Source organism: Meriones unguiculatus, chromosome 4 (assembly GCF_030254825.1).
Source record: "Meriones unguiculatus strain TT.TT164.6M chromosome 4, Bangor_MerUng_6.1, whole genome shotgun sequence".
NCBI classification, from domain to species: Eukaryota; Metazoa; Chordata; class Mammalia; order Rodentia; family Muridae; genus Meriones; species Meriones unguiculatus.
In genome coordinates, this window is record NC_083352.1 from 97,258,684 (window position 1) to 97,270,473 (window position 11,790).

Genomic DNA, 11,790 nt, shown 5'->3' on the forward strand with positions numbered 1-11,790 from the left:
CAGGCGTCTGTCCAGGACAGGGAGGGCTATGGGGAACTGCACGGACCAGAGTGCCTGAAGGACCTAGTGCTCTGGGCCATGACCGGAAAGCCAGCATCTGGCCTTGGTGCCATAAGGTTTTCAGTTAATGAGTTCAAGTGGGAGACACTGGGGCTCAGGACACCTAGCAGATGAGGGTCAGGGAAGCCTCTGCCAGAAGGAGTTTCCCAAAACCCCTACAAACAGAAGCTGCTCCTGACAGGGGGTGTGAACTGGAGGGATGAGATGCTGTCCAGACTTGTCTTGTGATCGCCTCGTGGTGTCTTTGCCCAGCAGTGTGCAGGGAGAGGACAGGGAGCCACACTGAGGTGGTGTGTTTTCTTTGTGGACTCTCCTGCCTCAGAAGCCTTCATGGTGCCTCAGGAAGACCTGTGTCCTAGGGGCTGCCTGTCACCTTCTCTTTTGAGAGTGGCAGTGGCATGCTGAGTCTCACAGAGTGGGAATAGATTTCTTTAATGTTGTTTGCTCACCTTTTTCTGTTTGTGTTCTTAGCAAAACGAAGCCAAGTTGGATGAGATTTTAAAAGAGATCAAATCCATAAAAGACACAATCTGCAATCAAGACGAGCGCATTTCAAAGTTAGAGCAGCAGCTGGCAAAGATGGTGGCCTGAGGCCCGCCCAGCCCCACCGACGGCAGCTGCTTATTGGCGTGCTCCAGGGAGGGCAGAAAAGGAAGCACTGCCATTCGGAGACATTCCATTTCAGATCTGTCAGCCAGCGGTAGGCCACACTCCCGTAAGGACTCAGTTCCTCTCCCAATGTTCGAAACATGAAAGCCGAGCTTTTTATTAGGAAGCTTTTTGATGTTTGACAGGCCAGTGACTTGTTGAACTTCACTACATTTGAAATGCCGGATATTCTGAATTTTAGAAAAGAAACCCACCCTGACCCAGTGTCCTACCCACACACCTCGATGACTGGGGCCAATGCCACCTTTGCTCTCTGTCTCTTCCTTTGTAATGTTGCCAAAACCAAAAGTAGCTTTTTTTCTTTGTATTTTGCTACTTTGCAGTATTTGTGTGGTTGTTTTTTTTCTCCTCCTAATTTGAAAGGGACAGCACTGTGTATGTTTATAAACTAAATGAAGATGAGATGATTATTTTGTATAAACACACACAAGAACAATCAGTGCAGCCACACAGGCTGGCTCACTCACAGCACAAGCCTGGGCGTCCACTGGCCGTCCAGAAGGAAGACTTGAGAAATCTCGTGGACCCACACACCACCCCTCGTTCCGTTGAGTCTCCGATCAAACAGCTCATGTCCCATCTCTCTGTCCTTGCTCTTTCTTTCCTAGAAGTCAGGTGGTTGTACAGATGGAACTCAGCTTCTTGATGCTGTGCTTCAGCGATTATAATCTAACCCAAACTAGCATGTGTTTCTGCAGTTTTGTTCTACGCAGATTCTGTCGCGACCATCCCTTCCAGCACTGTGGACAAGGACGCCCAAGACAAGAGGGTGCACGTGTGTTGAGTGTCCTTGTCCACCGCAGTGGCTTGCCTGGCCCGTGAGTGTAGTGCAGGGCTTGAACCCGGGAGCTGTGTGCAGAGCCTCTGCCTGTGGCCCTCTGTTTCCCACGTCTCCTGTCCTCCCTTCCTCCCTCTTCTGCCTCCTGTCCCAGGTGCCCAGCCAGTCCTGTCTGTCCATTGTGTGTCAGGCCTCGTCACTCAGCAAGATGTGACCTGAGGGTTCCTGAATGTTGCGTCTGAGGAAAGGGTTCAGAAGAAAGCAGGAAGGGGAGTGCAGAGGCAGGCTGTGGCTCATCGTGCCCAGGCCCTCTGTATCGCCACACAGATCGGCTGCTGTCTCCAGCACTGGCCGTGGCTGTGTGGGGCAGCTCACTGGACCTAGGGCAGCTGGAACTTAGCCCTAGCTTCACAGTCTCATGCGGTATTTGTGAAAGCAGATGACCCAGACAGTGTCACAGGGATCACGGAAGGCAGGCCTTGGTGTGTGTCCATGCTGGTGTGGGCACAGTGCTGGCTGCAAGCAAATCTACAGGGTATCAGGACAGAGGCAGAGTGTGGCAGCAGTTGCTTAGAATGTGTAGACTGACTGTACGTGGACTGACTGGGTACTGTTGTAAGGAAAGAGTCTATCAGCCACCCATACAGGGTCGCTGGCTCCACAGCGTCAGGGCATCTGAACCTTCGTGAGTTTGTGTGTCTGCCTTGTGTTTTTAATGTTGGAGTGGATAATGAAATATAAAGAAAACAGCATGACTTACAGGCACACTGGCATTTATATCAGTGTGGTGTGCTGAGGACCTTTGTCTCAAGATTCAGAAATGTTTTGGGGTCAGTTGAATTAAGTAACAATTTTTGAAGCTGGTGATGAAGCCAGAGAGAATGTGGTTCAGAGAGAGGAAGGAGCAAAGAGAAGCCAGCGACCGTAGTGTGTGCCAGGCTCAGAGTAGGCACCTGACACATTGTGATGAATTCTTTTTCTCTGTCTCGTCGTTGTCTTCTTAAAGCTGTGGCGCTGGAGGAGGACAGTGACCTGCTCCTAGATCCGCTCTTATAGAGTGGCCATAGTGTTCTGTCAAAACACTTGCTTCCATTTTCAAAGATAAAAGACATTGATTACAATCGTGTACTGTGTTTCTTTCATACCCCAGCTGTCTCTTAAGGCAGCCACACCTCTGCTAAACACAGGTCCCCCACAGCAGCGGGGACAGTGCTCTCTGAGGGTAAGTACTAGGAGTCGGGATGATCAAGAAAGCCTCGGTAATAAAGTGTAATTAATAAAATTAAAAAAAAAGAGAGAGCCTCGGAGAGAGGCTGGTGCTGGGGTCTAGATTGTCACAGACCTTCAGGGGCACATCCTGCCTGCAGCCTGGTTGGCCGTGTGACCTGAAGCCAAGCTCATCTCCCAGTTTCTTCCCTAGTTGGGGGAAGGAGAGAAACACCCAGGATGACCTCTTGGCCTCTTGCAGAGACAACATGGCCAGTATGAGGAGCTCCCTGGACTTTGTTTGTTTCAGGTTGTTTTGTTTGTTGTTTTGTTTTTTGTTTTTGAGACAGGCTGTTGTATAGCCCAGGTTGGTGTCAAGTTTGCTCTACCTCCTGAGTGCCAGGGGTCACAGGTGTGCTCCGCCGTGCCTGGTTGGTATGGCGCGGGGATCCAACCCAGGGGTGCTGTGTGTGCTCAACAAGAACCTTTCCTGCGGGGCCACATCCTCAGACCTGGGCTTTGGTTTTTTTGTTGTTGTTGTTTGTTTTATTATTGTTTATGACAAGGGCTCAGGGCCTGGAGTGGTGCACACCTACAATCTCAGCACTCAGAGGCAGAGGTGGGGCCAGCCTGGTCTACATAGTGAGTTTCAGGACAATCAGAGCTACATAGATCTTGCCTCAAAAAGAGAGAGACCAGGTCTCCGGTCCCCAGGATATCTTTGAACTTGCTGGGTGATTATAAACAGCCCTGCGCCTCCAGCCTCTGTCTCCTGAGTGACTGGGTTGCATGCCCCGCTGTGGGGCTTTCGGTAGAAAGGAAACTGTGGGTGCTGTGTTCCCAGATCCTCAGTGTCTTCCGTGTCCCTTTCAACTTCTCCTTTTTTATTGCTCCATCACCTGATGACATTTCAGTATTTGCAGGGATGAAACCCCCTTGTTTACCTTTCTCAGTGCCTGAGATGTGATGAGCAACTGACAGGAAGACCCGCCCCAGGTCCTTCCTCTTGAGCAGGGGGAGCCTCCCTGGTTCTCTATGGCCTTCAGGGAGGGGAAGTTGGCAGGCCTCTCTCTGAGGACCCCAGCTGTGGGGAGAGGCCTGGTGGTCTGTTTACGACTGGCCTGTTGTCTGGTTTTGGCCACCTTGACTCTTCGCCAGAAGACCCAAGAGCTTCTGCGTCGTCCCCAGACGGCCGGCCAGACGCTGTCTAGAGAGAATTTATTAAGGTTACTTCCTCCCTGCACTTAGTGCTCTGTGTCCAGAAAAACTCTGTTGGGTCTTAAAGAATCTGTTAACTCTAAGTGGCCCTTTCTCCTTCCAGTGCAGTAGAGAATCTGAAATTGTCACTGGGTCACAGACACGAGTTGTGATCACGGGCACGGTTTTCATTTAGAGGGGGTCCTGTATTTGTTGCTCAGGGTAGACGCCCCCTCCAAAGAGGTTACATGTGCAGGATGACAGCACCTTTCCGGAAGGCAGGCCCACAGGAGGGTCCAGACTTAACTATTCATAGCTTCTACCCACACTTATCACCTGAGAGCATCCCTCCAAAACACCAGTGGAACAGCAATGGAAGACTTCCGGGAAACGAGAATTGGCCTCACAGTTATCGGTCACACTCCTGGAACACCCTACGGCTGTTTAGTCATTTAAGAAGGACATTGAATTAGGAACATTTTTAAAAAATGAGTTATAGCTAGGGCTGGAGGGGAGGGCACAGCAATTAGGAGTGTGTATTTGCCGGCACCCACATCAGTGGCCCTGTTCCAGGTGATCTGATGTCCTCATCTGGCCTTTCAGACCACCTGCACTCATGCGCATATGCTGGTTTACAGACACACAATTACATGTGAAAGGAAATCTTAGGAAAAAAAACGGAGGTAAGATACAGTTGGATACAACTTTGTCTTCATAATATTAATTGTGTGTGTACGTAACTGGCTGGATATGGCAGAAGACACCTGAATCCCAGCTCTCTGGAGGATTGAGAGTTCAAAGCTAGCCTAGTCTACAAAATAAGTTCTAGGACAGCGGGCTACACAGAGCAACACTGTCTCAAAAAATCAAAACTTAATACTAGAACGGTGGGTTTGATTTGTTAGTTTTGAGAAAGGTCTCAGTCTGTGGACCAGGCTGGCTCCAGCTCTCAGAGATGTATTGCCTTTGCCTTCCCAGTGCTGGGGTCAAAGCTGTGTGTACCTGGCTGCTATTTACATTTTTAAATAGTGGGTAGAGACCCAAAGGAAAACTTTAGTCAGAAGAATCATGAAAGTCCTATCCCAGTGACCATGAATAGTTGGAACATGCTGGGGCAGGACAGCTGGGGCAGCAGTTGAGGCCATGCACTGCCAAGGCAGAGGAACAGGCTTAACTCCAACACCTATAATCAGGCAGCCCCCACCTCTGGCCTCTGCCAGCACCTACACTTTGCCTCACACACCCACAGAAAGATACACAATCAAAAACGGAACATGTTGTTTTAATTTCAACATGCCGTATGTTCTGGCTATTTTTCCTAAGTACTTGCAGATCTAAGTGGCAGATACTGTTTTGCTACAACCTAAAATCCTGATGTCTTACTTTGTGAAACACCATGGCCAAAACCAGCTTGGAGAGGAAAGGGCTAATTTCATCCTACAGCCTGTCCAGCATCCAGGAGTCAGCGTAGGAACTCAGATCAGCAGGAACCTCCTAATGAGGGTTCTCTAGAGGAACAGTGGCTCACAGGCTGTGGTCCAGCTAGTCCAGCAACTGCTGACTCCTGAGGGATGTGTCTTCCCAGCTCCGATGATGCTCCAGTGAAGAAAAAAATCCTTCCCAGGTGTGCCCTGCCATTTGGGTTTTTTGATTAAGCCCAGATGACTAAAGTCAAGTTGGCCAACAAGAATAGTTATCATAAAGCTAGAGGCAGAAACGAATGCAGAGGCTATTGAGTGCTGCTCACTGGCTTCATCATTCTGTTCTGTTACACCCTAGAGCCAACTGCTGGGCCATGACACCGCTCACAGTGGGCTGGACCCTCCCACATCAATCATCAGTCATGAAAATGGCTCAGTCTTGCCTATAGGACAATCTCATGGAACCATTTTCTCAACAGAGTCCCTTTTCCCAAATGACTAGCTGGTGTCAAGTTGACAAGACTAGCCAGCACGGTTGAGCCCTCATCAGTCTGACCTAGACACAACGCTCTTCAACTGGAACCTTTCCTTTCTCATTTGTCCCTAAGAAGGCATGTTAATACCACAGTATAAAACATTCTAACTTTCAAAAGTCCCACAACCTTTAAAATTTGAATATTAACTTAAGTCTCTTTAAACCAACCAGAGTTGAGCTGGAGAGTTGGCTCAGGAGTGAAGAGCGTGCCCTTAAAGAGTCAATTCCCAGCACCCATGTATTGGCTCCATATCTTAACTCCAGTCCCAAGGGATACATGCCCTCTTCCTGGACTCGGTGGACACCAGTATACACAAGCATACATGACGGCAAAATGCTCAGACACAAAATAATAAACATTCTAAAACTTAAAAAAAAAAAAAAAATCCAAGGTCTCCTTCAAAAGTCAAAGCCTCTCTAAAATATCCAAAGACTGTTAAATTCCAAAGTCTCTCCAAAACACTGTGGGCCCTAACAAATCAAAACAAGTTTAAAATACTTTTTAACTCCCAAGAGGGTGGAACGAGAGCACAGTTGTGATGAAATCAAAGCAAAATCCACTAATGTAAAATATTCAGTGCCTTGACCTCTGGGACCCACTCCTGATCAGTGCTTGTCCAGCTCTCGTGGAATCAGTCCAGCTCTGCACCTCAGCTGCTGCTGGTGGTGTTTACACGGTACTGATATGCATCTCCAAGATGTTGGGGTCTTTGCTGTGGCTGGGCTGCACCTACATCCACAGCCTCTCTTGGGCTGTCTTCAGGGAGCCTGACCCTGCCGCATGGTGCCAAGCCTCAGCTCTTCTCCATGACCCTTTCATACTCAGAACCAGGGTAACTAACACATGACTAAGTCTGGCCAGATGCAGCCTTAGCCACCTCTAGACCACAGACTTCTGTGTGCTGACTCGGAGGAAGGAATCCCAAATTTACAGTCCTCGGTGACCATGGTCTCCTTCTACTCACGGTGGTTTCTCAGCTCCAGCTGATCAGCATCTACTGTTGCAGTGAAACAAAGGTCCACGTCAGTGGTGCTGGTCTCTTGTTAACCACGGCTGACTCTTCTGCCCCAGCTAACCAGAAGTACACATTCTTAAAGCTCAGTCTATGGAATAGTCGCATAAGAGTGTTTAAGGGACTTTCCTCTGAAGCTTCCCAGGCTAGGGGACTTTTCCTACACCCAGGGTGACTGGATGTGTGGCCAAGGTCCAGGCAGTCTCCATCAGCTGGCATGAAAGGCAGCCATTTTGAGGTCTGAGATGTGCAGTCTAGTCTGCCCTGCCAGGCACAAGTGCAGGCTATTTTTTTTTGGGGGGGGGGCGGTAGTGGTTTTGTTGTTTGGTTGGTTGGGTTTTGTTTTAAGACAATCTTTGTAGTCCAGGATGCCCTGAGGCTCACAGCCCTTCCTGCCTCCCCATTGCTGGGATTATAACGCCTATCGGCTTGATTGGCTTTGCCCTACACATCACAGCTTCAGGTGTGGGCAGAGGCATCGTCGGCCACTTCCTGCCCCTTCGGGAATGCCCTACCCTGCAGTGTCTGGTGCGGAGACAGCTTCAGGTGCTGCCCATGTGGGCATCCAGAGTCTGGGCCTGAGAGCGGACACCCGATGCCGTGTTCCTGTTTAAGGAGGGAATCGAATCTGGTGGGTGGAGGGGGGAGCAGTAGCCATTTCCCCTTCAGATGACTCAGATAAAGCTTCAAGCCCCTGCAGTGGAAGGGGTTGGGAGTGGGGATGAGTCCCTCCCTCAGCTGGGCCTGTCAGGGCAAAGCAGGGGTTTTCTTACTCTATTTCATGAATGACCTCTTTGCCTCTCCCCCAACCAAGTAGATGGAGAATCTTGGAAATACATAGATAGCCAAAAGCTGTATCTGACAGGCCAGGTTTTAGTTTTGTAAGATTTATTTTATTTTTTGTTAATATACAAGTGCTTTGCCTGTGTGTACGTCTGTGTACCCCAGGCTTGCCTAGTATCTACAGAGGCCAGAAGGATGTACTAGGTTCCCTGAAACTGGAGTTACAGACATGTGGGGGCTGGGACTGAGCCAGGTTTTCTGCACAGTAGCCAGTGCTAAGAATCCTGTCTGTCCTCCTCATCACTCATTTCTTTTCTTTCTGAAAGGTGAGGTTTCAGAGAAGGGCATGCGTGTATTTGAGCCCAGGTCATCTGGGCTGCCGAGCCTGGAGCGATCTCCCAAGCTAAGGAGAGTCCAGCCTGTTTCTTTGAGTCAGTGGCTTTAAAAGCCACTGGGAGGTGGGAGATGGCTCAAATTCAGAAGCTTGATGTCCAAGCTTGGGGACCTGGTTTGGGGTCCCAGCCCCCATAGAAAGGTTGGGCATAGCAGTGTATGCCTGGGGTGGGGTTGGGGGGGATGTGTGTCCAGAGTTAGGAGGCCATGCAGGCCAGGGAGTCTAGCAGAATCCTCTAGTTCCAGCTTCTGTGAAACTGTCTCTAGATAGATAAGGCAGTCAAGCAGTTGAGGGCAGCACCAGGAGCACCCGCAGGGGAAATACACACATAAGATTTTAAAAATAAAGTAAAAATTTTTTAAAAAGTTAAAGCTCAGGTTGTACTGGCACTCAGTGTTTCCCACCCAGATATTTCCAAGGTCCCCTTACTGACTGGATGTGGACCTGCCCTCCATGAGCCTGTCCAGTTGACGCTCAGGCCAGCTTTGGTCAAAGGAGGCTTCCTCCCTGTCTAATGAAGTCACTGGGTTTCAGCTTCCCCTTCCAACCCTCCTCCAGAATGACTGGTACAAAGTGCAACAGAAGGTGCCAGGCAGGCCATGGTGATGTCCCTGGGACTCAGGGTGGCCAGGAGCCTGCGAGCCTTTCCTACCCTAGTCAGCTAAAACGAGGAAGGCTGGGTGCAGGGCAGGGGTGACTGCTCAGGAGACTGGGGTTGTTTGCTCATCACATTTTTACTTGTCCACCAAGCAGAAGCCACAGTTTCACTTTTGAGATAGGGTGTTGTCAACAATGACCAGGAATTAAGCTCCACGAGCACGCTTTCCCCAGTAGGCAGAGGAACAGACCTCAGTTCCCAGGCTAGCCCTCCACTGGGCTCCAGCACCCATCAGCATTGTTGATTGTAATTCCCGCCCCACACTCCAGGAGCTCAGAACTTTCGAGGGACTCGGGGACACCGCGTTCTCCCACACTGGTCACAGCAAGCTGGGATTAAGGGAGGAGTTTAGATACAGGCTCTGGTTAGACCCTTGTGTATCCATGCTGTTTTGCTACCTCTCAGCAGATGACCCTGGGCAAGATACTTCGGTCCTCTGGGCCTGGAGTTTCTCATCTCTAAAAGGAGGACAGTGATAGGACCTATGGTGTGGGACGATTATAATGGTTAAAGAGCCCTGGACAGGGCCTGGGAAACCTGAGCAGCAACTATTTCTTAGTGCTAGGTGCTGTTCTAGGACAAGGGAATGCCATGAGCAAAAGAGACATGACTGTCCTCCCGAAGCTTCCAGGGAGACGGGCACACATTGGGCAGGATCAGGACTTGGTGCTCTGAAATCCTGGGGTAGGGGTGCAGTGATCTGAGAAGGCTTGAGCAGACACTGAAGTAGGGGTTGGTGAGTAAGTTGTTGATTACAAGGGAAAAAAGGTGCCCCAGGCAGAGGAACACAAGCTATAGGCCACAGAGTCAAATCTAGCCCGCCACCTGTTCTTGTAAATAAAGTTTTATTAGAGCATGGCGCATCCATTTGTTGACATGCCATAGCTGTTGTTATGACTTAACAGATCCACAAAACAGTAAAGATTTACTGTCTGGTCCTCTCCAGAAAAGGCCCTCTTGTAGGTAATGAGTTGCCCTCTGGGAGTTCATTCCAGTAATTCCAGGATGGGCTGCCAGACCCTTCCAGAGAGTCCTCCACAGAGGTCTGGAAACACAGGAAGGAACCATGTTTGGAAAGGAACCATGGTTGGTAGTTTAAGAAACAGAGTGGTCAGACACTAGGAAGCTGACCCCCATGGACCCCAGAAAAAGAGAAGGCAATAACTGTCAGTATACAGAGTGTCCATAAAGTCCTTGCTCCCTCCAAAATCTGTTTCCTAATTTTAAAGTAAACGGAGGGCTGAGGGTAATACACTTCTGTGGCAGAAGGCTAGCACGTGCCAGGGCCCTGGGTTCAATCAGCAGGACCTAAAAAAATAAAGGAAAACAAATGAGCATGATGTCATTCTGGGTATTTTTTTTAAATCTATATAAAAGAGTAGAGGTGGGCAAAGGGAAGGGCTGCCGTGTGCTTCTCAGGGACAGTCACGTGAGCTCACTATCCAGTCAAGCCCTCAGCGAGCACAGCAACTGAGCTTGCTGTTTATAGGTCTGTGTCCTGCTCTCTCTCTCTCTCTCTCTCTCTCTCTCTCTCTCCCTTCCCCCTCTTTCTCATTTGTTTTGAAGTTGGGGCTCACTATGTAGTTTCTCTCCTGGAACTCACTACGCAGACCAGGCTGTCCTCAAACAGAAATGCATCTGCCTCTGCCTCCCAAGCGCTGGGATCAAAGGTGTGCGCCACCATGCCTGACTGTGTTTGTTCACTTTTTGACACAGAGCCTTGACTGGCCTTGACCCTGACTGGCCTGGGTCTCCATTTGTAGTTCCAACTGAACTTGAACTTGCTGTAATCCCCCTGCTTCAGCCCGCAGAGTGCTAAAATGACAAGCACATGCTACCACACCCAGCTCCTCAAATCTCTTATGCAAATGGCCATTGCTGCGGTCTAGGAGGGGTTTTGAATCTTTCCAGGCTCCATTTCTAAGAAGCAGAACAGAGGCTGGTGGCACAGGCCTGCAGTCCTACTTTCGTGGGCAGTAGGATCATGAGTTCCAGGATTGTCAGGGCCGCAGAGTGAGTTCAAAGCCAGCCTTGGGAATTTAGCAAGGCCCTACCTCAGCCGAAGGCCTGGGAGGGAGAGTGCTTGTCAGCATGCGTGACTGGTGACAGTGATGCCTGGACACTTTGACTGCCCACTAGCCGGCAAGTGCGTGAAAAGGTAGACGGAGACATAAGGAAACATGTCCGGAAGGTTTATTTAAACGATGATTCGTAAATCGTGAAGCTCCAGGCTTGAGAAGATGGCTAGAGGCGTTTGCCAACAAGCCTCACAGCCTGAGTTCAAACCCTAGGACCCAGAGGACTCTAGAAAGCTGTCCTCTGACCTGTACACACACACACACACACACACACACACACACACACTAAAAAGTAATAAATAAGAAGTTTAAAGCTAGGAAGGTTCACGAGCCCTCAAAGGGCACTTGGGAGACACAAAAGGAAAGCAAAGATCTGATTGGTTTGGGAGACTGTACTGGCTGCTTCTGATCGCTTGAGTCTTTAAGTATCTCCAAGAAACGTTAAAGCTGTGCTTGTGTCTGTTTGCAAATCAAGCAGGGCCTGTCTGTCCGTGACCACCTGTCTGTCAGTTCATGGTCCTTAGATCTGCCTCCTTTCAGATTTGCTTTAACGAGCATGAATAAAATTTGTAGTGCTTTGTCATACTCTACCAAGGGACCAAGGGACAGGTTTCCCTGGTGTGGGACTTGGGTATTACCCCAAAGGTTCTCTCCTGTCGAGTAGCATTGCTCTGTCCCTGAGGGCCATGGGGGGTCATTCCTAGAGGCACAAAACCGGCTCACTGTGAGAGCCCGCCCTGCAGGTGGCAGGTGCAGGAAGATGTGGCCTGATGCTCCCACCGAAAGCATGAACTAAAACTCACGTGTCTGTGTGCGCCTCCAGAAAGCAAGTCTCCCTGCCTGATGGACCTTGACCGGGCTGAAGGGCCACTGTCTCCGTCACATAAGTGGGCTGGGGTGAAGCGGGGTGGCAGAGCACTTGCCGGCGATGCTAGGGTAAAGAACAGTCCTGATTCCTCTCCATGCTGTTCACGGAACAGTCCAGATCTGAGTCCTTT

General features: G+C 49.8%; 1 protein-coding gene across 2 annotated transcripts in view; it reads left to right on the forward strand.

Annotated features, from left to right (window-relative positions):
• Coro1c (coronin 1C) overlaps nt 1-2,628 on the forward strand; it is a 75,259-nt gene extending 72,631 nt beyond the window's left edge. For both annotated transcript variants that reach the window (XM_021646054.2, XM_021646055.2), the window contains exon 11: nt 532-2,628. In XM_021646054.2, coding sequence (XP_021501729.1) covers nt 532-651 — 120 coding nt within the window. In that variant the 3' untranslated portion in view covers nt 652-2,628. The remainder of the gene's footprint in view (nt 1-531) is intronic.
• The last annotated feature ends 9,162 nt before the right edge of the window (nt 2,629-11,790 follow it).